At 36.0% G+C, this 25,311-nt stretch overlaps 2 protein-coding genes and 1 non-coding gene across 5 annotated transcripts; 1 reads left to right on the top strand and 2 right to left on the bottom strand.

The window, feature by feature from the left end:
* Positions 1–466: 466 nt before the first annotated feature.
* On the bottom strand, positions 467–550 carry TRNAL-CAA. Its single transcript has one exon. It is a non-coding gene; the product is annotated as a tRNA-Leu (tRNA).
* Positions 551–1,508: 958 nt separating this feature from the next.
* Positions 1,509–2,219, bottom strand: LOC107853024. The gene has a single exon (XM_016698047.2). It carries the CDS (start codon positions 2,217–2,219, stop codon positions 1,509–1,511), a length of 711 nt encoding a protein of 236 aa, XP_016553533.2.
* Positions 2,220–5,732: 3,513 nt separating this feature from the next.
* LOC107851689 (E4 SUMO-protein ligase PIAL2) lies at positions 5,733–24,800 on the top strand. 3 transcript variants are annotated; one of them, XM_047403325.1, is made up of 17 exons: positions 5,733–6,020; positions 12,716–12,788; positions 14,979–15,044; positions 15,863–15,928; positions 16,027–16,109; positions 18,868–18,919; positions 19,017–19,088; positions 19,333–19,400; positions 19,513–19,561; positions 19,654–19,738; positions 19,875–19,976; positions 20,158–20,209; positions 20,861–20,912; positions 21,302–21,418; positions 21,490–21,820; positions 21,926–22,302; positions 23,931–24,800. In XM_047403325.1, exons 1-17 carry the CDS (start codon positions 5,824–5,826, stop codon positions 24,552–24,554), a joined length of 2,466 nt encoding a protein of 821 aa, XP_047259281.1. In that variant the 5' UTR covers positions 5,733–5,823; the 3' UTR covers positions 24,555–24,800. The 3 variants fall into 3 exon arrangements, with proteins under 3 accessions (XP_047259281.1, XP_047259280.1, XP_047259279.1); XM_047403324.1 differs by having other exon boundaries at positions 21,490–22,290; XM_047403323.1 differs by having other exon boundaries at positions 21,490–22,302.
* Positions 24,801–25,311: the final 511 nt, after the last annotated feature.

Genomic DNA, 25,311 nt, shown 5'->3' with positions numbered 1-25,311 from the left:
GTAACGAGAATCAAGATTAGTCGAGCTAGAGGTATCGGATATAAGTTTTGAAAATGAAAAACAAATTTAGTCGAGCTAGTGGGTGTCGGAAAAGACACAAACGATAAACACCTCCCCCTTTACAATGAATCTTCCGTGACGAGAATCAAGATTAGTCGAGCTAAAGATATCGGATATAATCGAAAATGAAAAACAAATTTTGCCGAGCTAGTGGGTGTCGGAAAAGACAAACGATAAACACCTCCCCCTTTACAATGAATCTTCCGTAACGAGAATCAAGATTAGTCGAGCTAGAGGTATCGGATATAAGTTTTGAAAATGAAAAACAAATTTAGTCGAGCTAGTGGGTGTCGGAAAAGACATAAAGATAAACACCTCCTCCTTTACAGTGAATCTTCCGTGACGAGAATCAAGATTAGTCGAGCTAAAGATATCGGATATATGTTCCGAAAATGAAAAACAAAAGTGTCAGAAGTGGGATTTGAACCCACGCCCTCTTTCGAAGACCAGAACTTGAGTCTGGCGCCTTAGACCACTCGGCCATCCTGACATTATTGGCAATTTTAATCCACCAATTAAGTTATATAATATAGCTTTTAATGAAAATAATTCCTCAAATAAATAAATTGATTAAAAAAGATCCAACAATTAGTTATGTAAATAAGTGATTAGCTTAGATTACTTTGTAACGATGGTTGAAATTCCTTCATTCTTAGTGAGAAAAACACGTCGAATCAACAACTTAAAGTTCGTCTCGTCGATATAATACCCACTCAATCACATGACTTGTACTTGATCTCCGTTAGTCAAGCATAGCTAAAGCTACCATGACGCTACGTTGCGCCTGCACTGACGTGACTTACAAATAACGTTAATGTTTTTATATTCGATTTCAACCATAGTGTCACAAGTTCGAAAATTATAGTTAAAAATGACGTCGAATTAATGCTGACATATAGTTAAAAAAGACAGATCGATACACTAATAAAAGCTCCCGTTATACACAGAGTTCGAGAAAAAAGGCCGAACCACAAGAATCTATAGTACGGATGCACTAATGCTGATATATAGTTCATTTATAATAATGGTAGATATAATTTGGTATTTTTCTAATTAAAAAGCATTTGATTAACTAATTTAAGTACATATAATACAAAAAAAAAAGGTCCTTATATATATATATATATTACACCTACCATAATCTCAACTAAGTACACATAATAGCTTATAATCCTTGCTATACATAATAATCATCAAAACATCAAAGTTCAAACTGCAGTGTCACACGTTCGAATTTCAAAACCAACTCATCAGAATCAGATCGAAATATCGCTCAGTTTACTACAGTGTCACACGTTCGAATTCCAAAAATTGACCCGTCAGAATTAGATCAAGATCGCTCAGTGATTCACTGTAGTGTCACATGTACGAATTCCAAAAACCGACTCATCAGAATCAGATCGAGATCGCTCAAACCACTATAGTGTCACACGTTCGAGTTCCACTAACTACATTGAAACTTTCCTATCACAATCCATATTGCCCTTAACTTGTTGTCGTTGTAAATCAATCACCATATTACAATTCATCCTTACACCAACGCTTTTTTTAAATAAACCTAAATTAACCCTTCCATTAATATTTGTTGACATACTTATCGGCAATTCCATAGCTATCAAATCATTTGTTAGCCTTGGAATTCCCACTAATTTCTCCGTCATAACCGTAACGCTCACATCCATTCGCAATGTCCTCCGAGCCCTAGCCGACCCTCGCGGTATCAGGGCTTCCGCTATGACTCTGTCACTGTAACTGACACCAGCGGTCGCGGCCCTGAACTTGAACGAGACCGAGTTAGGGTTTTTAATAGAAATATCAGCAACGACCGTAATATTCAAGTTGGGTTGGAGATTCGAACTACGAGTAAGGAAACTCAACCCCTCGAACCTAATCGAGTTCATTCTTATCTTAGGATCTTTCGCCTTGAAAACAGTCAGCGCGAGGATCAAAATAACGATACCTACAATTACCGTCGTAACTCCACAACAAGCGAAACATTTAACACACCTTCTACGACGTCGTTTCTTAGACAACTCTGTATTTGATGTTGCTGACGTGTAATTAACGCCTTCTTCGTTTTCGACGTGTATACGATGAGATGAAGGTGCCAATGGACGAACTTGATCTCTAGATGAATTTGGAGATTGTGGTGGAGACATTTTTAGAAACTTTCTAAATTGTAAGATTGATATTTGATAATATAATTTTTATACTATGATATGAAAATGATGAATTTATATATAAGATAAAGTCTTTGTATATGTGTATATATATAATGTATACTTTTAATTAACCGCGTTAACACGGCTATGAATATTGACTTGGTGTGGGGACATGTGATATAATTGTGTTGAATTATTTTTATTTTCTTTTTCTATAAATTAATGAATTTACAATATTATATTATATTTTATATTATAGTCATGGAAGCTTCTACTCATGGATTATTATTAAAGCAATTATATTTGACAAAAAGACATATTAGGGATTATAATTATATTTAACCTAGTGTACGCAGAGGCGGAATCAGGATTTTTGTCATTCGAAGAAAAACTCATCGAACAGGGTTCAACATATATAATATATACATAAAAATTATTTTAAATATATATTAATAATATAATTATCCGTCGAGGGGGGAGGGGATCCGATTCGAATACCCTATTACTTGGCTAACTCTGCCTCTGGATGTAGGCTGAGGCAAAGCTAGAGGGGATGGAAATAAAGGCGAACTCGATATTTAAATTTAATGAACCTATATTAAGATTTTTGATATTCACAATATTCATTATACCGTTAACTATGTGAGTGAAATATGATATTTATTTATTTATATATAGAGAGAGTAAGTTTTTACACACATATATATATATATGAACATTTCATATTGAAAGTTATGAATTCACGAGTTCGATTTTCGTCTTTCTCCCCTAAAAAAGAGTTTTTGAAAAAAATTATAGATTAAATTTTTAATTTTTAAAAAAGGAGAGTGTTTTGTTGCTATATTTTTATTATTCATTTCAATACATATTGACTTGAAGATGCAAACTTAGTGATCAATTACTTCAAAAAGAAGAAAAATATTTTTCTTTTACTTGGTCTTTTAACTCTTTTTTTTTTTTTCATATTTTTTCCGCCCATGAAACTGGAATTAATTTATTAATTAATTAATTAATTAATTAGATTCTTTAAAATATGGTCAAGAAATAGAGTAATTAACTATACTATAGACTTGTGATTTGACTAATATTAAAAGAGGTTTGAAAATTCTAGGTGGTGTGCTATATAGTAGAAAAACATTTTAATGTCTTAATTGTCAAAATTGTAATGCTGTGACTCCAATAATAAATGGAAATTATATACAAGTAGCAATATTCAACAACATATAATAACAATGCGCGATCCGGATTAGTCGAGGCTCCAATACGGGCATCGAACACCAGATAAAAAACAAAAAAAAATAATAACAACAACATATCGACCGCACCAACATGGATTGTAGTGCAGCAGATGTGGTTGCTTCACCCTTAACTAGAGGTAGAGGGTTCGACCATGGGCATGGAGAAAACTCTGTTGGGAGTGCTACCCCCCGAATAGGGCCCTAACCAGTGTGAATCCAAATTAGTCGGGCTCCAATGCGGGTACCGAACACCGGATGAAAAAAAGTAAATATCGACCGCAACGGCATGGTTGAGTAGTTTGGGATGTGAGTATCGGGATACCTGTTATCAAATTCAGACTCCGTGATCTGTTGCTCAACCATGAGCTCGGCGTATGTGGTTTGCCCAGCGCGATTTACATCTTCTGTGGGGTTTGCGAGTTATTGCACAGTGAGCATGCTATCACAAAGTGCTTGCGCTGAAGGACATGCAGAGAGACTGTGGCAATGGTTGTGCGTCTATTGTGCGGCGTACTTGTGACCAAATTCAGATTCCGTCTGTTGCTCGTCATGAACTCGGCGCGGTAGGGATTGCGCAATGAAATTTACATCTCTCGTGGAGTTTGCGAGTTATCGCACGGCGAGCATGTTATCACAAAGTGCTCGTCTGAAGGATAGAAATGGTGACAGAGGTTGTGCGTCTTCTGTGCGGGGAGACTTGTGATCGAATTCAAACTTCTTCTGTTGCTTAGTCATGAGCTCGGTGGATGAGATTTGCCCAATGCGGTTTACATATATTATAAGATTTGCGAGCTATTGCACAGTGAGCATGTTATCACAAAGTACTCGTCTGAAAGATTAAGACTGTGACAGAGGTTGTGAGTTTGTTTTCCTAGGAATTCCAACAAAAATAAAACAAATAACGAAAACATATCCGTCAGGACCAAAGTTAGGTAGGAGTCGCGCGCGCGGGGGGGGGTCATTCGAGCTTTTCGGGAAAGAAGTTATTTCGTATATACACGATTAAAACTATTTTTTTAATATATATATTATAGATGTTGAATCTCTTTGACTTTTTCGTGTATTTACTTTTTCATATTTTTGAACTATCTTCACAAAATCCTGATTTCCGCACTTATACTTAATGGTCTCACAAGCAGAGAAGATTTTGTTTCTATGTTCGTGAGATAGAAAAATTATTTTCGATTGACTCTCGATTCAATAAAATATAAGTAAAGCAAGATTGAAAGAGAAATAGTGATAATTAAATACAAGAAGAGAATAATATTAAAAGATAATAAATGCTTTTATATTAGACTTAATTAATATAGCCGATTATTTAGACCAAAAAAGAACATTAGAAGCATCTATAATTAATTGTTCTTTAAAGTGTATTTAATATTCATGGCTTTATAATAAACATCATGATTATTAATAGAGACTAAATCAATAATTTTTAAAAATTAAAAAGGTTTAAGTTGTATACCTAATAATAGAGTACTTATAATAATATTTTGTTCACATATCAAATTTCTAACAATGCGCTTAACAATGGCACAACATACTGAAAGGTTCACGTAGGCACATGTGTGTGCTACGTAGGTACTAAAAATGTCAAAATTACACTTTTAATTAATTTAGGGATAATAGGACCCCCGTTAAGTTGAGGTGTGTCTCAACCGTTTTAAATATAGTTCAATGGTGAAATAAGATATTTTTTCTTTTTTTTTGTCCCAATTTATTAACCCATTATAAAATTTGAAAATATTTAATTATATGTTTTTTGGTAATTTCTTTTTTGCAAAGCGATGCGTGACACCTAGGCAACTTACGTTTAAAGACTCGAGGTTCCCCGAGATTTTACAATTCACATCAAGTATCGCATTTTGCTACATTCTTCATCGATGCGAGAGCTGAGATATCCATTGTTGATAGTCGAAATACAAAAAATGTTATAATACAACTATAACAACAACAATAACATATTCAGTAAAATTCCACAAGTGACGTCTGAAGACGGTAAAGTGTACACTGACCTTACCCGAGACTGCTTTCAAAATACTATAACTTTTTTTTCCATTTTAAAAAAATTTATCTTTTTTGACTCGAAACGAAGTTTAAGAAAAAAAAAAGATTTTTAAATCTTATAATTTTAAATTAAAATTGCGTCAAGTACGTTAAAACGCCCTTAATCTTATGATTTTAAACATACCACGTAAAAAAATATTGAAATTAAAATATGAACAAAAAAGGATAGGTCTAACATATTATATTATATATAATAAACTTATAGAAAAATGATTGAAAAAAAAAAAAAAAACAGGAACTCGAAGTTGTAAAGGCGGCAAATAAATTGAAAGGACAAAATCGGAATTTTCACAAAAATGGCCGGAGCGACGGCGAGCATTATTCCGGCGAACGGAGCTGCCGTCGGAGTTGATAGAGGAGATAATAGAAATAGCGCATCGTACGTAAATTCGTTTCGAATTTCCGCCGTTGCTGATCGATTAGCAACGCATGTATTGAATCAGTCCAACATTGACCCGCAGGAGTTTGTTCATCTTTGCCTCTCACTTGCGAGGTATGAATTTTTTTGTATTTTTTCTTTTTTTTTGTATTTTTTCTTTTTTTTTGGTGTAACTGGTAAAGTAGTAGCAGCAGCAGTTGTTTTTGTTGTTGTTATGTGACTTGGAGGTTAGGAGTTCGAGCTGTGGAAGCAGCTTTTTTGTATAAAATGTAGGGTGAGACTGCTACATTGTTGAATTTTTTGTAATTTTTTTTTTCTTTTTGGTGTAAGTGGTAAAGTAGTTGTTATGTGGGAAGTAGAGGTTACAAGTTAAATTTTTTGTAATTATTTTTTTGTTGATTTCTTGTCGTAATTGGTAAAGTTGTTGTTGTTGTGTGACGTGGAGGTTAGGAGTTAAATTTTAGTAATTGCCATTGTTTTTTGTTGATTTTTTGGCGTAACTGGTAAAGTTGTTGTTGTTGTTGTTGTGTGACATGGAGGTTAGGAGTTTGAGGTGTGAGCTGTGGAAACAACGTTTTTGTAAAAAATGTAGGGTGTGTTGTTGTTGTTGTGTGACATGGAGGTTAGGAGTTTGAGGTGTGAGCTGTGGAAACAACGTTTTTGTAAAAAATGTAGGGTGAGACTGCTACATTGTTGAATTTTTTGGCGTAACTGGTAAAGTTGTTGTTGTTATTATGTGGGAAGTAGAGGTTAGGAGTTAAATTTTTTTAATCGTTGTTGTTTTTTTGTTGATTTTTTGGCGTAACTGGTAAAGTAGTAGTTGTTGTTGTTATGTGATGTGGAGGTTAGGAGTTCGAGCTGTGGAAATAGCTTTTTTGTATAAAATGTAGGGTGAGACTGCTGCTGGTTAAATTGTTGTTGTTGTTATGTGACGTGGAGGTTAGGAGTTTGTTCATCTTTGCCTTTCACTTGCAAGGTATGAATTTTTTTTGTATTTGTTGATTTTTTTTGTTGATTTCTTGGCGTAACTGGTAAAGTAGTTGCTGTTGTTGTTGTGTGACATGGAGGTTAAGAGTTAAATTTTATTAATTGCCATTGTTTTTTGTTTTTTGTTGATTTTTTTGGCGTAACTAGTAAAATAGTTATTGTTGTTGTGTGACATGGAGGTTAGGAGTTCGAGCTGTGAGCTGTGAGCTGTGGAAACAACTTTTTTGTAAAAAATGTAGGGTGAGACTGCTACATTGTTGGATTTCTTGTCGTAACTGGTAAAGTTGTTATGTGATGTGGAGGTTAGGAGTTTGAGCTGTGGAAATAGCTTTTTTTGTAAAAGTGTAGGGTGAGACTGCTAAATTGTTGAATTTTTCTGTGTAACTGGTAAAGTTTTTGTTGTGTGATGTGGAGGTTAGGAGTTCAAGTTTTGGAAATAGTTTTTTTTTGTAAAAATGCAGGGTGAGACTGCTACATTGTTGAATTTTTTGGCGTAACTGGTAAAATTGTTGTTGTTGTTGTTACGTGACGTGGAGGTTAGGAGTTTGTTCATCTTTGTCCTTCACTTGCAACGTATGAATTTTATGTAATTGTTTTTTTTTTTTTTTGCTTTATGTTGATTTTTTGCCGTAGCTGGTAAATTGTTGTTGATGTTGTTATGTGATGTGGAGGCTAGGAGTTCGAGTTGTGGAAACAACTTTTTTGTAAAAATGTAGTTTCAGGCTGCAACATTGTTGAATTTTTTGGTGTATAGTTGTTGTTATGTGATGTGGAGGTTAGGAGTTCAAGTTGTGGAAACAACTTTTTTGTAAAAATGTAGTTTTAGACTGCAACATTGTTGATTTTTTTGGTGTAAAGTTGTTGTTGTTATGTGACGTGGAGGTTAGGAGTTTGTTCATCTTTGTCTTTCACTTGCAACGTATGGATTTTTTTGTAATTGTTGTTTTTTTGGTTTTTGTTCATTTTTTGGTGTAACCGGTAAAGTTGTTGATTTTGGGAAGTAGAGGTTAGGAGTTACAAAAATGTAATTGTTGTTGTTTTTTTGTTGATTTTTTTGGCATAACCGGTAAAGTAGTAGTTGTTGTTGTTATGTGATGTGGAGGTTAGGAGTTCGAGCTATGAAAATAGTGTCTTTTGAAAATGTGGGGTAACATAGGGTGCTTCATGGTGGTCTGGACCTTTCCTGGACTCATTGATAGCAAGAGCTTTTTGCAATGAGCTAACCTATTTCTGACGCTTATAGTTTGTTAGGTTTAAATTGACCTGCAGGAGTTTGTTCACCTTTATCTTTCACTTACAAGGTGAGATTTGCAATAATATAGATATGTTACTTTTTGTAGTTGCTATTTTTTGATTTTTTTTGACGGAATTGGTAGTGTCTTATTTCTTATTTCTATTTTAATTATTTCTTATTTTTGTTATGTCATTCATCCTGTTCATGTTTCATTACGATCTTGTTTACTATTCTTTATCTTGAGCCGAGGTCTATCGGAAACAACCTCTTTACTTCTTCAGAGGTAGCGATATGGATTGCGTACATTTTACCCTCCCTAGACCCCACTGTGTGGGAATACACTGGGTTTGTTGTTGTTGTTTGACGGAATTGGTAAAGTTGTTATGTGATGTGGAGGTGGAAATGCTTTCATGTAAAAATGTAATGTAGGGTAAAACCGTGTATAATAGATATCGTGGTTTGGTCCTCTTCTGGACCTTGGGGATAGTGAGAGCTTTTGTGCACTGAGTTGAGCTAACCTATATATGTGCTATTGTTGCTAGGTTTGATGGCAGGTTTTTAGCCCTAGAGCTTTCAAGAAAGGTTTTCTTTTTTGGATGCAACTAGTTAAGTTGTTATGCGATTCAAGCCGTGGAAACAGTCTTTTGCAAAAATGTAGGGTAAGGTAGCGTACAATAGATGTTGTAGTTTGGCCCTTTGTTGGACCTACATATAATAGGAGCTTTAGTGAATTGGGTTTCCTATATATGTTGCTTATAGTTGTTAGGTTTTATTGTGTAGGTTTTAGCCCTAGTGCATTCAAGAAAGTGTTTTTTTTTGGGTGTAATGGGTAAAGTGGCGGCCATGTGGCCGGGAGGTTAGGAGTTCAAGTCGTGGAAATAGCTTTGTATAAAAAATGTCTGGTATGTTTGAGTATAATAGATGTTGTGGTCCGGCCCATTTACTGGACCCGCACATAGCAGGAGCTCTAGTGAACTGGGTTGCCTTATATATGTGCTTATAGTTGTTAGGTTTAGTGTGTAGGTTTTTAGCCTAGCATGTCCAGTAAAATGTTTCCCTTTTGCGTTTAATAAAAGCATCGCGGGAGCGTTATTGAACCGGGTTGCCTTATATATGTGCTTATAATTGTTAGGTTAAATGTGTAGGTTTTTAGCCCTAGCATGTTCAATAAAATGTTTTCCTTTTGCGTTGAATAAAAGCATCGCAGGAGCTTAAGTGAACCGAGTTGCCCTATATGCACGCTTATAGTTGTTAGGTTTAATGTGTAGGTTTTTAGCCCTAGCTCATTAAATAAAGTGTTTTATTGGCGCAGCTGATCAAGTTGCTTCCATGTGGCGTTGCTTCTATGTGACGTGGAGGTCAAGGAAAGTGGCAAAGGCGAACAATTACAAAAGTAGCATATCTATATATATTTCGGGGGTTGGGGAAAGGGTCATACCACAATGTAGCAACCTTATCCTACATTTTAACAACTAGCTATTTCTACAACTCGAACTCCTAACCTCCAGTCACATAACAACAACAATTTCACCAGTTACGCCAAAACTCAAAAAAAGAAAAGCAATTACAAAAGTAGCATATCTCTTTATATTTCAATTTCACCTTTCAAGTGAGTGGCAAAGATGAACAAACTCCTGTGGATCAATTTTGGCCTGATTACAAACATGCGTGGCTAATCGATCGGCAACCTGGGAGATTCGGAACGAGTTTATGCACGACGCACTTGTTCTATTAGATCCTCTTTCAACTTCGATGTTAATTCCGGTCGCCAGAATAGGGTTCGCCGTCTCTCTGGCCATTTTTCGCTCTTCTTCTCCAACATGAAGAACTTTCAGATTCTGTCCTTATTGAGTCAAGCGGTATCACAATAGTTAAGTGCTCTGTTTCAATGGATTTGTCACCTTTGTAATTTCAAGTTCTTTTTTATTACAATAAATTTTCAATATAATTTTAAAATATATAATATCTAAATTCACAATTATAATTAAAAAAACGTGTTCAATAAATTGAGACAGATATAGAAAAAATAGTTACTTGATTATGAGGAAAGAAATAATAAGATATATTAATTATTTTGGTGAATATTTAGTAGGCATAAAATAATGTAATAAATATATTTAAAAAATGCATTACAACCGATGATAGTAATTGAAAAACTATAGCAAAAGTGTGAATGTCTAGAAAGTTATAAAAGGATTTTCATCGTCGTTACGTGTAAGATAAGGCCACTATAGAAAGTTACAAAAGGATTTTCATCGTCGACACATGTAAGATAAGGTCACTAATTTAACTTTTTTTTAACAAGCGACAAAGAAATTTTCTATCTTATTAATCAAGCTGCTTGGTTCTTTAGTAAAAGTTAAGTTAGTGGTGTTATCTAACATGTGATGACGATGAAAATCCTTTTGTAACTTTCTAGACATTCACACTTTTCCTGAAGTAGTCTTTCAATTACTGTCATCATTTGTAACGTATTTCTTAAATATATTTATTACCTTATTTTAATGCCCAAAACATACACAAAATTAACTAGTATATCCTTAGTATTTCTTTCCTCATAATCAAGTAACTAATTTTTACTCTTTTTGTCTCAATTTATCAAACATTTCTTTTAATTTTAATTGTGTATTTAGATATTATATATATTAAACTTATATTAAAAATTCTTGTAAAAAAAAAACTTGAAATTACAAAAGTGGCAGATAAATTGAAACAGAGAACTTATATACAATGTAACTATTTGACTCAATAAGGACAGAATCTAAAAGTTCACAGTGTTGGAGAAGAAGAGCGAAAAATGGCCGGAGCGACGACTAACCCTATTCTGGCGACCGGAGTTAACATCGAAGTTGAAAGAGGATCTAATCGAACAAGTGCATCGTACGTAAACTCTTTCCGAATCTCCCAGGTTGCCGATCGATTAGCCACTCATGTTTGTAATCAAGCCAAAATTGATCCGCAGGAGTTTGTTCACCTTTGCCACTCACTTGAAAGGTGAAATTGAAACATATATGGATATGCTACTTCTGTAAATTTTTTCTTTTTTTGAGTTTTGGTGTAACCGGTGAAATTGTTGTTGTTATATGACTTAGAGGTTAGGAATTCGAGTTGTGGAAATAGCTAGTTGTTTAAATGTAGGATAAGGTTGCTACATTGTGGTCTGATCCTTTCCCCAACCCACAGATAACAAGAGCTTTAGTGCAATGAGTTGAGCTGACCTATATGCGTGCTTATAGTTAGGTTTAATGTATAGGGTTTTAGCCCTAGCACGTTCCATTGAGATGATATAGATATGCTACTTTTGTAATTGCTATTTTTTTTTTCTGGAATCTTTGACGTGATTGATAATGTTGTTCTTTTGTTATGTGACTTGGAAGTTAGGGGTTGAAATTACAGAAATAGTTTGTTAAAATGTAGAGTAAGGCTGCTACATTGTGGTCTGGCCCTTCCCTCGACCTAATTGAAATAATATTGATATGCTACTTCTGTAATTGCTATTGTTTTTTGTTTTTATTTTGATTCTTTCGGTATAATTGTTAAAGTTGCTGTTATGTGACTTGGAGGTTAGGAGTTCGAGTTGTGGAAATAACTTTTTGTAAAATGTATGGTCAGATGCAGGACCTTCTCTGGACGCATTAGGTTGTCCTATATTTGTGCTTATATATATTAGGTTTAATGTGTAGGTTTTTAGCCCTAGTGTGTTCAATTAAATGTGTTTTTCATTTCTTTTTGCATAACTGTTTGTCTGTTTAAGTTGTTGTTATGTGTCCAAGAGGCCAGGGTAAAAGAATTTATATGATATAGATATGTTACTTTTGTAATTGTTATTGTTTTGTATCATTTTTTATTTTTTGGCATAACAGGTAAAGCAATTGTTTTTATGTGGCATGGAGGTTAGGAGGTGAAGTAGTGGAAATAGCTTCTTGTTAAAATGTAGGGTAAGACTGCTACATTGTGGTTCGGTCGTTTCCTGGACCCAAGCGTAGCGAGAGCTTTAGTGAACTGGGCCGACCTGTATATGTGTTTATTGTTGTTAGGTTTAATGTGTAGGTTTTTTGCCCTAACTTGTTCAATAAAGTGTTTTTTTTTGCCTAACTGATTAAGTTGTTGTCATATGACGTGGAGGTCCTGTCAAATAGCCTGTTGCAGAGATGCAGAGTAAGGTTGCATGTTGGACCCATGTATAGCAGGATATTTTAGTGCATCGGGATGCCATATGTCTGCGCCTGTAGTTGTTAGGTTTAATATGTAGGTTTTTAGCCCTCGCTCATTGAAGAACACATTTTTTTTTTTTTGCTTGATATCTGGATCTTTGCTGATTTTACTTTGTGCTTTTTAGCTCTTGCTTGTTCATTATTTAAGACAAATTATTGCATTTTCTTGCGTACTCTGGTTAAAATTTACTCCTTCCGTTCCATATCACTTTCTTGTTCGTGGTGTCAAATCAGCTAGGGAAGTGGTAGTTGTTACTTTTTTAGTCGTTTTCTTTTTTGTATTGTGTCCCTTTCTAGAGTGCAGAGAAGTGATGCACAATCTATGTTTCTTTATCATGTTAATGGTTCTTGAATGAGATTTTTGATTATTGCAGAGGTATTGATTTTGCCATTGCAAACCAGGAGGTTCCAAATAGAGCGCAAGATTTACCTCCGCTGATGAAGCAGGTACTCTTGTAACAGGAGGTCAATTTCATCATATTGCAATAACGCCGTTGATCTGATTATGAGTTGTGTAGCATAAAGTGTTAATGTTAAATCAGGAAATAGTTGAAGTGTCAATGTCAATTTGTGTTCTCACTTGAGGCGGCAGCCCTGCATCATGTCAATAGGTTGAGCAAATGTTGAATTTTCTCACCTTGGACGTGAGGTTTTACCCATAGGTCATCCCTAAGAGAGGAAGTTTCAAGTACCTAGGGTTAGTGATCCAAGGCAAAGGGGGGAGATTGACGAGGATGTCACCCATCGTATTAGGAGGGGTGGATGAAATGGAGCTAGCATCCGGTGTTCTCTGTGACTGTATGAAAAGAATGTACCACCTAAACTTAAAGGGAAGTTCTACCGCGTGGTAGTTAGACCGACTACATTTTATAGGGTGGAGTGTTTGGCCGGTCAAGAACTCTGATGTCCAAAATATGCAAGTGGTGGAGTTGAGGATGCTGAGATGTATGTGTGGACATACCTGGAGACTTAAAATTAGGAATGAAGGTATTCGGGACAAGGAGGTAGGAGTGGCTCCCGTAGAAAATAAGATGTGGGAAGTGAGACTGAGATGGTTCGGGTAGGTGCAGATCCATGGTTAGGAGGTGTGAGAGGTTGGTTGCAATAGGCTTGAGGAGGGGTAGAGGTAGCTCTCTAAGAAGTATTGGGTGAAGTGGTTAGGCAGGACATGGCGCAACTCCGGCTCACTGGGACAATGACCCTTTGATAGGAGGGTGTGGAGGTCGAGGAATAGGGTAGAATGTTAGTTAGTAGTTAGACATTTGTCGTTCCCTTTCCCAGAGTTCATTATTCTTTTCGCAAACTTGTGGGATTACACTGGGTATGTTGTTGGCGCAAAAATTGAATAGTTAACACCAGAAAAGAAGTGAGTTTAACGGTTGGTAGGTTATAACTGTAATGAGAAGTCGAAAACCCAGTCTACTTGGCTGTCAAACACTTGGCTTTGGCCTAAGGCGATATATGTATTTCTGATGCTGGGTTTTGTTGGATGAGATGTTGCTTATTTGGTTTTGTCCTAGTATATTATGGAACCTTCTTCTTCTTCTTGCGCTTTTGGTGTTGGACTGTTGGTAACCCAAATTCTGTACGCTTTTTTTACCACATTGTTTTTATTTACTATATAACTATGAAAGACTTTTATATTGCTGTTTTGTTAATCACATTATTTTTCTTTTGCTCAATCACATTGTTTTTCGTCTACTATGCAAGACACATCTAAGTTCATTTAGGGAAAGTCAAGATTAATGCAGTATTAGCTTCCTGTCATGTTCTTTTTCTAAATCTATTGGGGGTTGGTGTAGGGTCTATTAAGAGTTGTGTTGAATAGGATGTATTAGTAATGCTTAATGCCGGTATTAGTTATGTTGACATTTGATATATTGAGATTATTTCTTATGCATTGTTTGGTTTGGTCTATCAAAAATACTATGCATTGGATAATTTCTAAGAGAAATTAATCAATTCTTTAGAAAATATCCTCCACAAAATATGGTGGAAAGGATATGGAAAAGGTTTTGAGGGGCAATTAGGTCCTTAAGTATGCTAATGTATGCATTAAAAACATTTCATTGATATACCATTGTTTGCCATGTATTAGCGGTGTGCATACCATAATATCAAATAGAGTTTATAGCTGATCATTAGTTATACAACAACAACAACATATCCGGTGTAGTAAACGAAGCGGGGCTAATCATGTATTAGCGGTGTGCATACCATAATATCAAATAGAGTGTATAACTGATCATTAGTTATACAACAACAACAACATATCCGGTGTAGTAAACGAAGCGGGGCTAATCATTAGATATACCATAAATAGGTTGGAAAAGTGTACCAAACAAGGTATCAGTACACAAAGTTAATGCATGCATTATTTATTTCTAACGCATACCAACGACCCCTTGATGTTCTAATTGAGCAGTGAATTGCTGCAATTAACTGACCTATTGCAATCCAGTGATCTGTATAGTTCGCTTATGTAAAGAATGTGTACTCTTTAATCCCTATTATATGAATTTGTTTATATAGGCCATACTTTGCCTATCTGTAACAATGTACCTATTTATCAAATGAATAACTGAGGCATACGTTCTTTCTTTTTCTTCTAAAATTCATGGCATTGGCATCTTGTAGGTATGCAGAATCACCTGTGATACCTTACTGCAAGCGCATGTCATGGTCCTAATGATTTCTGTCAAGGTAATTCATGGACACTAGCAATTTATGGGATGATTTTGAATGTATGCATGTTTTGCTGGCTTCCACAATCACAACCGTTGCAAGTGATGTTTCAGCTTTCATTTCTGCAAAAAATAGATTACCAAGTCAAGTTACCTGGTTCTATTTATGTAATTCAATGGATGTTAGTTTAAGACGTTAAGTTTAATTTGGTTAAAAGATTCGACTAGAAATACGCATTAGAGACAAAGAGTGGATGTAGCATACATAGAGGATAAAATTAGAGGTTGCTTGAGATGGTTTGACCATGTGTTGTGTAGACTTCCGAATGCCAAATCCATAGGTACGATACCAGGATAATTGCATGTGCTGAAAAGGGATGAGTTGGACACAAAGTTGCATGAAAAAAATATTGTATTAAAAGACCGCAGTCTCTTTCTCTTTCATAAAGGGAATTTTATTATCAACATTCAACACGAAGCTAGTATTGAATGGGAACAACCATTGCAGTGCAGAGAATCTTTTTAAACCTGCAAGAATTTCAGAAAGTCTAAACTTACATCAGATTCGTTTTAAAAGACAACATCACACCAACTTCTTAACTCTAGGATTGAGGTTTAGTTGTTTGATTGATCGGATAAAAGAGTTCCACCCTCCAAGGAAATTCTCCCCTGCATTGGCTTGACTTGTTCTCTCTTCCATTATTGTGAATGACATAACCTGCAAAGTTCTAAGCCTAAAGCAGTGCTCTTCTTATTAAGCTTGCGGATTACGACTTTGCATGCTTGTCATTGGCACTTCCCGCAAATTCTTTATTGACCAGGTTCTTTATTTGATAGAATGCTTGTCACAGTGGGTGGTTTACGGAGAAAGATGCCGAGGAACTTTGTGATCTTGCAAATGAGGTGCATAAACTTGCAGTTTTTCTACGTTGCTTACCTCTCTTGCTTCTTGTAATTGATATTACATTGATTTTGTCTTCCTTTTCTGTTTGCATGTCTAGATTTCCAGCATCTTCTGCAGCACATTAGATTTTAAAACTGAACCAAGCAGTTCTTTGACAATTATTTCAACGATAATGTCAAGGTAGGCATCTTGTCCTGCAGTGAAATCTTAATTTCGGAATCCTTCATGCTATGTTGTATGGTCAACTTACCTCAGTTTAATAATTTGCTTTATATACCAAAGATTAATTTTCGTAAGAATATGTATGGTTTCACTTTGTTGTTTAATTATACCGGCATTCAAAAGTCTTGCAGTCAAAGAATCTTGTATTTTCTTCCCTTTCTTATTCGTTGATTATTTCTGTTACTCACAGTACCATTTTGGCAGTTCATACACTGAATTCTAATGCCTAATATGTGAAAGTAACAAATCTCATTATTCCCATAAAGGAAAAGGGTGTTGTGTTAAGCCCAGTGTTATCAAAAGCGTAAGGCACAGAAAAAAGAACTCCAAGATTTTTTTTGGGATTTAAGCGCAAATAAAGCATAGGCTTTAATGAAAAAAAGCACAAATGGAGAAAAGATGTAAATATATATGTTTACTCCAAGATTAATAATTATAAGCACGAATGACAAATATGTGGACAAAAAAATTGAGGTTTTTTAACGATTAAGTGAACTATCAATTGCTTAGTGTAGCCTCTTTAGCAAATGCTCATTGGCAAAGAAAGTACGTCTTAGAGCCTTGATGGTGATACTAAAGCGCATATTAAGTGACGCGAAGTGCTCAACATGTTGTGAGCCTCTCAGGACTTAAGTGGGCTTTAAGCACGATAACATTGGTTAAGACTGTAGAGGTTCATTTTTTATTCTACACTTCTCTAACTAAAAGTTCATGCAAGATTGATTGTCCGAAACGTCTAGGCACATAATACTTTATCCTGGTTGACATTTCCATTTTCTCCTTCTAATTTTTCTCAACTTCATTTTTTGAGACTTTTTGTTCCCGAGCAGTTTAGTTTGGTTGAATGACATGAAAGTGGCTACCATGATCTTTCCAATTGTGGAGGAGTTATTGTTACTGATGGGAAAAATTAATTTTGGTTGCAAGGTTCTTCATGAGAATTGTAGTTTGCTTTCAACAACTCTCTTGCATAGGTTTATTTTGTATATTTTATCATAAACTTTATTTCTTATATCTCAACTATGATGAATCTGGTTCCGCTTCATTTATTTGCCTATTGAGATCTTATACCTTTTATATTATCCCCAAGTTCAACTTGCTTGTTAAAAATACTTTAGTTGCTGTTGTGGTACCGGTCTGCATAATGTTGCCTGCTTATGTCAACTATCTTAGAATTAGCTGACTTTGTAATGAACTAAAATGATCGGGCTTGAAATAGGACTTAAGAAATTTGAAGGAATTAATTGTGAGCAGTGATAGTACATTCATCTCGGAAGGGTAGGAAAATAGAAAAAGGAAAGGAGTCAGAGAAGAGGTTCTGAAAGCTATTTTATAATATTGACAAGTGGCTGAAAAGAGTTTGCAAATTCAAAAACTCATTCAACTAATAAAATTTCATTTGCCTGTTATGTTATAGCCTTTAGCTTTAGGTTTCTACCTTTGTTGAGTTCCTCAATAATGGTAGAGGCTTATTATCTTAATTACTTATGCCTCTATATAGATTAAGTAGGCGTTTGGCCATGTTTTATTGTGAAAATAGATAAAAGTAGTTTTTGATTTCAAAGTGAAAAATGATATTTGGAAATTAGAGTTGTGTTTGGACATGACATAAATTAGAGTTGTTTTTGAGTTTTTGTTAGTAATTTGGAGTGAAAAAGTGAAAAAACCTTTTTTTTTCTTTAGGAATTTCTGAAATTTTTTGAAAAAAGTGAAGACAGAATTTCATGGACAAACGTGTACTCTGGAAAAAAGTGAAACATTTTCATGGTCAACCTCTATCCCTCCCCCCCCCCCAACTCTCTCTCTCACACACACACAAAGATTATTGTTTAAATTTCGTTGTTTAAGTAACTACACAAACACAAATACATGTTTCTCTTTGCATGTTTGCATCACACCCTGCTTGCATAAATTCTCCTTAACGAGCTCAGATATTTCTTTGTGAAGTATCTGAAGAGAACTTCTATGTTGTCTTAGAGGCTTTCATGGCCCCTAAATTCTTTTTTGGTCTCTGCGGTGATATATCAGTTTGTTGAGTAGGAGTCTCCCAATGTGATTTGTATAGTTGTCAGTAGTTGTCTTTGGTTGGTGAAATGACAAGTTAGAAGGACGTGGAGTCAAAAAGAGTAGAGCAAATATTTACGTCATTCAAGAAGTGTTGAAACTTGGAAGTGGATGGTTACAGGAGAGGGAAAAAAATTCCAGCGGTTTAACCAGCGAGAATATGTATTGAAGTGATCATCCTCTCTTCTCACACATTTTAATAAATACTTATATGGGCTAAAGAATCGACTTATTTCCTATGGTTTCGATCTGAAATAATGCTTATAGAAAATGTGAAATGACTGAGCAGTCACAATTGTGCCTACTCATACTGTATAGTGGTCATTAGCTTATTGGTGGTACCCAATAAATAGTTAAATTAATACCAAAACTGGGGTCCTATATTTCTGTTTGAATTACAGGAATTGTTTGATGGTAATGGCTTGAGGACTTGTACTGTTGGATAACCACTAAGTTATAGTTAACTCTTATCTAGCATTTGCTGCTAACTCTTATTTGATGCTGTGACATGTTTATCTCATGGCTTTCTTCCACTGTGCAGTTAGAGGTTCATTTTCCCATTGATGTTTCCACTTGGTTAATACAGTTACTCTCCTTGGAATATGTGCTTACTACATTTCAATCACTTGTTTGTTTGTTTGTGAATTGGCAGGTTTTATCCACGGATGAAAATGGGCCAGATAATTTCCTTTGTGGAGGCCAAGGTAACATTCTAAAAATACATCCCTCAAGGAGTGGTCAATGAGCTAGTGTTATTATATTGCTGGTGATACTGATGCCACATTTTCTGCAATCTTGTAGCCTGGATTTGGTGCCTATGTGAATGATTTCCAGATAACGAAGAATATGAACCTTTCTGAAGGAGAGAAAGTAGTAAGAGAACTCCTAAAAAATTACAATTAATCATACTATCTATATATCTTTTTTGTTCCTTTGCGGCAGGTTCATAAGACACTTGGTCTGTATTGAGGACATTATGTGTTGTTATCTGTATTTTTATTATTCATCAGTTCTTTGCTTTCTTGACTTCTTATTTTTTATTCTGGCGCATAAAAATTGGAAATCTTGATTACCTCTGGAAAGTATTACTCATTTTTATGTTTTCTTTTATTTGCAGAGATTATTTGTTGCGCAAATAGATAATCTGGAGACCTCATTATGTCTTGTAACGCCTCCTCAAGTGAAGTATGAAGTGTTTTAGATTTTACTGATTGGAATGGCTTTGACATAGACTCGATATTTTTGGCTGGTTAAATTGCTCGGACAATTCTGATTGCCGTTCTTTTCACTTTTGCAGCTTTCTTCTAAATGGGACTCCTGTCGGAAGGAGGACTATTGTGTCAATGGTCTGTTACTGCTAAAACTTTGCAGATGTGTTAGTATAGGGATGTTTTGTGTTTTACTGGGGCACAAATTACTTACAATGTTTCTTTGCTAGGACCTTGGACCTCAGCTTCCATCTCCTGTACCTCATATGCTTAAATTTGGAACAAATCTTCTTCAAGCTGTGGGCCAATTTAATGGTGTGTTTGAAGATATATTCCAGTTTACTTAAACAAATTTATTGATATGACACTTAGGCCTAATTCAACCCCAAAAGCGAGCTTCTGAGGGGAACAGAAACTGAATAGTACTAATCTTTCTGTGCTTATTGTGAAGGAAATTATATCATAGCTGTTGCCTTCATGAGCGAGACTTCTACCCCTGTTCAGGCCACACTCCCTGATTACGAGCAGGTTCCTGTTTCTTCTGTTGATCCAGGTTTGCTCTTATTCTATGTTTCACCTTTTAAGTGTTTTTACATGTAGTTTGTTACATGTTCTTGTTACCCGCTTGACTAGATCTATAGTTCAGGTTTGCCATTCCCTTCACCCCCGAATGGAAATCCTGAAGAGACATTCTTATAAGGATAAATGATTAATATGCTGTTTTGTCAATGCAGATTCTGAGATTATTGAGGGCCCATCAAGAATTTCTCTGAATTGCCCCATAAGGTATGCTTCCAATCTTTGTTGCTTAAGATTTTGACAAGGTTATCTATATGAAGTGGCTTTTGTTATCTTGACATATGTGTAATATTTTTCCTTCTCCCTGTCTTTCTTTATTATCAGGGGACACAAAAAATAATAATAATAATAAAGTAAGGAAGAAAAAGAAGTGACATTTTGAGCGGAGTTACTTTAGTCTATATATTCCTGAAAGTTTTCATGGTTTCAAGACAATTTTCTCCATTTGTCTTGAACCCTAGACTTTCTAACGAATAAGGTAGCATAATCCCCTTCCCATCCATTAATGAACATACTTAGGTTTATTGAAAACTTCGGTGTGTGGATTAGGAAGGAGAGGGAAGACGCGATTGAGATAAGATACTTCCTGTCGTGATTAGAAGCATATTTGGTTTGCGTCAGCAGAGTGTATTTTAAGTACGGTTGCATTGGTCATTTCATCCCGATAGTTGGCCATCGATTTGGGAGGGGTGGTATCTCCTCATATTTCGGAACAGAGAACCCATGTAGTTGTAATTAACCTGGGACCCCAAGTATATTACCTCTTTTACCACCCTACTCCGAAAGATACACTTCTTCTTTTACTGATGCTGGCTGTGGCGTGTTAAGTTCACTGATCACTTTTATTTGCCTTTGCAGCTTCAGACGTATTAAAACTCCAGTAAAAGGACATTCTTGCAAACATCTTCAGGTGTGTGCCCACTTGTGTGATCCAAAATAAATTATCATCTGATCTATCATGCCAGCATACTGTATAGCTCACATGCGTGTTAAAAAACTTGCCTCTATTTTTCCTCTATCATCGGTTTTTATTCAAGGTCCTTAATTTGTTAGAAATATGGATGTGATTGATCCTCCTAAAGGCATCTAATGATCTAATAAATAGGTTCCTCAGAAAGTTTCGGGAAAGTTATGATGTCATAATAGCGTTGGTAGATGTTTTAGATTAAGAAAATCCTAGCAAGAAGCTTCATGAGCGCAGCTTATGCAGACTTTATGTGGTATCTTATTTAGTCTTTTTTTCTTCATCAATTTCCCTACTCTTACCGGTTTGCACTGTGTTTGTGTTTTTCTTGACAGTGTTTCGATTTTGACAACTATACTGACATAAATTCAAGGAGACCATCGTGGCGTTGTCCTCATTGTAATCAGCATGTGTGTTTCACTGATATTCGTATTGATCAAGATATGGTCAAGGCAAGTGGCGTGCTGTATTATACTTTTCACAAATTACCTGCCTAGAAGTAACATTTTTTTTTCTTTTAAAGATTTTGAAAGAGGTGAGTGAGGATGTCACCGATGTCGTGATCTCCTCAGATGGTTCATGGAAGGCAGTCATGGAAAGTGATGACCGTACTGAAAAACCCAGGGATAAAACCCCCGACATTGCTCAAGATAGTCCACATCGTGGTTCTGATGGTCCTTCAAATGCTCCCAGTGATGTTTTAGATCTCACTGAGATGGATGATGAAATGTATCCCGTCACTACTGCTGAAACCGAAGACAGAAAAAATTTCCCAGCTATTTCACAAATTCAATCTAACGTTCAGAGCACAACAGTTGTGAATAATCCAAGTGAACTCAATCAAACAGGTCCTGGTATGACGGATGATTTCTGGTCAAGACTCTATTTGTCCAGTTTGCAAACTGGCAGTGCTTCTGAGCCTGCAAGAATCAACTTGTTGCAATTGCCTGTCTTTACAGATGCAATACCTCCCACTTCCATCATTCCAACTGCTGTACTTGAGAACGAACTGGCTGCTTCCAATATGCTGCAGTTACAGCAATTCCAATTTGGGAACTCTGCAATCAGCAATGAATATGGAAGGTTTGCATCTTCAGGCAGGCAGGCAAACAGAACTCCTATTGCAGTTCAGGCCCTACCAGCCCAGATGAACCCTCCTGTTTCTCATCAGAGACAACAAAGCGCAATGAATCCCTTGCTTCATGCTGGTCCTTCAGTAACTACTCGGGATTTGCCTTCTGTGTTGGATGGTTCCAATCTAAATTCCTTTGCCGACTTGGACCTACTTCAGGCACACATGACCTCGTCAGCATTACCACAGAGGGTGAGCTCACAGGTGAATAATTTGTTTATATATATATATATATATATACTATAATAAAAGTGTGAAGGGCCTTAGAAATATTGTTTGAACTTTTTGCCCTTCATTAAAAGTCCCTACTTTAGACAAAATCGTCTTTTCACTATTTTTCTATTACTCAAGAGTTGAAAATTATTTAATTTTTTTTAGTTAAATCTTTCCTTATTAGAAGTCATCTGAATTAATGATAACTAATACCTTTTTCATTAGTATAAGATCTAAATCAACTAAAGTTGATTTTAAGAAGATTTGAAAAATCTAGAAAGAAATATGAAAGCGTTAGAGTAAGAAAAATAAAAGTACAAAATTTTAAAAAGTTTTAAGTAGGTAATCAAAGATTTTCTAAAGGTTTAACTTTAAAAATAAGGAATGATTTTAAATATAGAAAAAAACACGATTGTTACAAATATGGTTTAAATTGATGTGTCTCTTGTAGAGCCTCTAGCAATAAGGAAAAGAGGTACTGCTGGGCAAATGCAAAAGTGATGATCCATTAACCACTTGAAACATCTGGTGATAAAATATACATGTGCTTATTATGAAATATATGTTATGTTTACATTATTATATTAAAGATGAAGGATCTTTGAGAAATGATTTGAACTTTTTGCACTTCATTACAAACCTTCGCAATAGACAAAATCGTCTAAATTATAAATAATCAAAGGTTATACATGCGAGGCACGTGCGGTTAAAAGTTGTATTCCTCAGCATTAAGGACATGCCGGACAGCTCCAAAAAGTTATTTATTGCTTACAATTACAAGGAGCCTAGGAAATCTAGTAATGGATCTGCTTCTTCTATACAAGATTCTTTTTCACCATCAGTAAAAATTTGCAATACATCTGTCCTTGACTTTCATAGTGCTGTTAATTCTGTTTTCACTCTTCAAAACATCTTTCATTCCTCTCCTTCCATATTGTCCACCAAATATATGATGGGATTAATCTCCACCATTTATTTCGACTCTTGTTGCCCCCTCTCCTGATCTAGCACACCATTAAAGTTCTGTTAGATTGAGGAACAAGGGCCATATCTAGGAAGTGAAGTTGCAATGGAGAAACAATTGGTTGTTTGTCTCTCCTTTCTCACAGCACATAAAATATCTGGAAGCAAATGGAACTTCATCTTCTGAAGCCTCTTATGAGTGAAACAGGCTTTCCCGACTATCAAGCTAGTAAACATCTTACTTCTGTTGATGCCGTGCTCCTCTTGACGTGTTTCCAAGGGCCTGGCCTGATCTGTGGCTGCAACTCTGCTTCCTTCTTGTAGCTTCTTCTTACTGAGAATAGCCCATTATCACTATCATGCTTCCATCTGATGGTATCAAGAGCTGTAGTAGTACCACTGGAACCTTCTTTCGCCCCAATTGTAGTAGTACACATTGTGTGCGCTCTGGTGGAGAAGACCGTCATCGGTCTGTATAGGGTGTGTTTGCTTCCAATTTCTAGGAGGAGTTCCTTGACCATCTAAATTTGTTTGTTTTGCTTTCTATCACAGATTTTCTTCTATTAAGACTGCTTATGATATCTCCCATCTTCCTGTGTGTCTGCATATTTCTATATTGTCAATGGCTTCTAATTATCCTTTTTTTCTTCTGCTAGCGTCCTCTTCCTCATCTTCAACCGTCTCCACATGTTGTTGGCCGACAACATCCGAACACGAGAACGCCCTCTTCAATGAGTCAGCCTCAAGGTCTGACCCAATCAGCTGCTGCTTGGGATAGATGGGAAGCCATGAAGCAAGGAAGTTCACAAGCTGGTGTTTCTCGGGCACATCCTGTTGGACAAAACGCACGAGTTGTTGCTACTCAGCAAACCACACAGGTGGTGAGACCTGTTCAACCTCCTAGAACTGCGTCTCCAGTCTCAGGTAGTGCTGACCGGTTCAGGACACCATTAGTGCCGGACCATAGGGGAAGTATGGGAGGCACACCAACAGAGAGTCCCGTGGATCCCCAGCTAGATCCAAACTGGCGTCCTACTGGCCGTATGCGTGGCAGCCTTTCAGGACGAGCTTATTCTGAAGCACTGCAAACGTTGATAGTTCAGCCAACACAGCAAGCCCAAGCTGCAAGACCCTCTATTCCACCGAATCTTTCACCCCAACTACAAGTCCTTTTGGCTAATCGAGGCGCTCATAGTACCCAGCCAGTGAATCTTTCATCTACAGCTCCCACCAATGCATCATCAGGCGTTTTACATGATCATTCCTCAGGAATGCCGTAGAACTTGGACATGTTGTAGGTGACTCTGTATTTAACGCGACAAGTTTTGCTCCTACCAGGGTCGTAGTACTGGTAGACAGGTAAAACGTCAGCGCATTTCCTATGTAAATTCCAAGCTTAAGTGTTTCCCAGCTTCTAGTTCTCTCAGTATAGTTCGATTTTACTGTTATGGTAAGTTCAGTTACTTCAATGTGATGGGAACTACTCTGATTTTGCTATAGGTAAAGCTTAATGACCGTGTGTGAAAGTTAGATTTTTTATTAGGCACAATACATAAACAAGTCCTATAACTTGGCCTCGGATTACATCTGAGACCTCCAACTTTGGATGCGCACAAATAGATATTTAAACTTGTATACAGTTGAACAAGCAGACACATGTCTTATGTGGCATCTTACGTGGTCAATTTTTGTCCTATATGGCGTCGCCTATTTGTGCACATGCAAAGTTGGAGGTCGTAGATGTGATTTGAGGTTAAGTTAAAGGCATGTCTATGTATTATGCTTCTTAGGCACAATATATAAACATGTCCTATAACTTGGCTTCAGATTACATCTGTGACCTCCTACATGTGTCTACTTATTCAATTTTATACAAGTTTAAGCGTCTATTTGTGCACACGCAAAGTTTAAGATCATAGATGTGATTTGAGGTTAAGTTAAAAGGCATGTCTATGTTTTATGCCTTTTCTTTTAGGCACAATACATAAACGTGTCGTATAACTTGGCTTCAGATTATATCTGTGACCTCCAACTTTG

Source organism: Capsicum annuum, unplaced genomic scaffold (genome assembly GCF_002878395.1).
Source record: "Capsicum annuum cultivar UCD-10X-F1 unplaced genomic scaffold, UCD10Xv1.1 ctg3868, whole genome shotgun sequence".
Classification (NCBI taxonomy): Eukaryota; Viridiplantae; Streptophyta; class Magnoliopsida; order Solanales; family Solanaceae; genus Capsicum; species Capsicum annuum.
Note: the sequence above shows the minus strand (reverse complement) of the source record. Positions and strands in the feature narration are given on the sequence as shown.

Bases quoted from the DNA above. Each gene is read 5' to 3' on its own strand.
- LOC107851689 (XM_047403323.1), top strand. From the start codon at position 5,824: ATGGCCGGAGCGACGGCGAGCATTATTCCGGCGAACGGAGCTGCCGTC. The intron at 15,929-16,026 runs GTGCATAAACTT...TTGCATGTCTAG, and splicing joins TTTGTGATCTTGCAAATGAG to ATTTCCAGCATCTTCTGCAG. The intron at 19,977-20,157 runs GTTTGCTCTTAT...TTGTCAATGCAG, and splicing joins TGTTTCTTCTGTTGATCCAG to ATTCTGAGATTATTGAGGGC.
- LOC107853024 (XM_016698047.2), bottom strand. From the start codon at position 2,219: ATGTCTCCACCACAATCTCCAAATTCATCTAGAGATCAAGTTCGTCCA.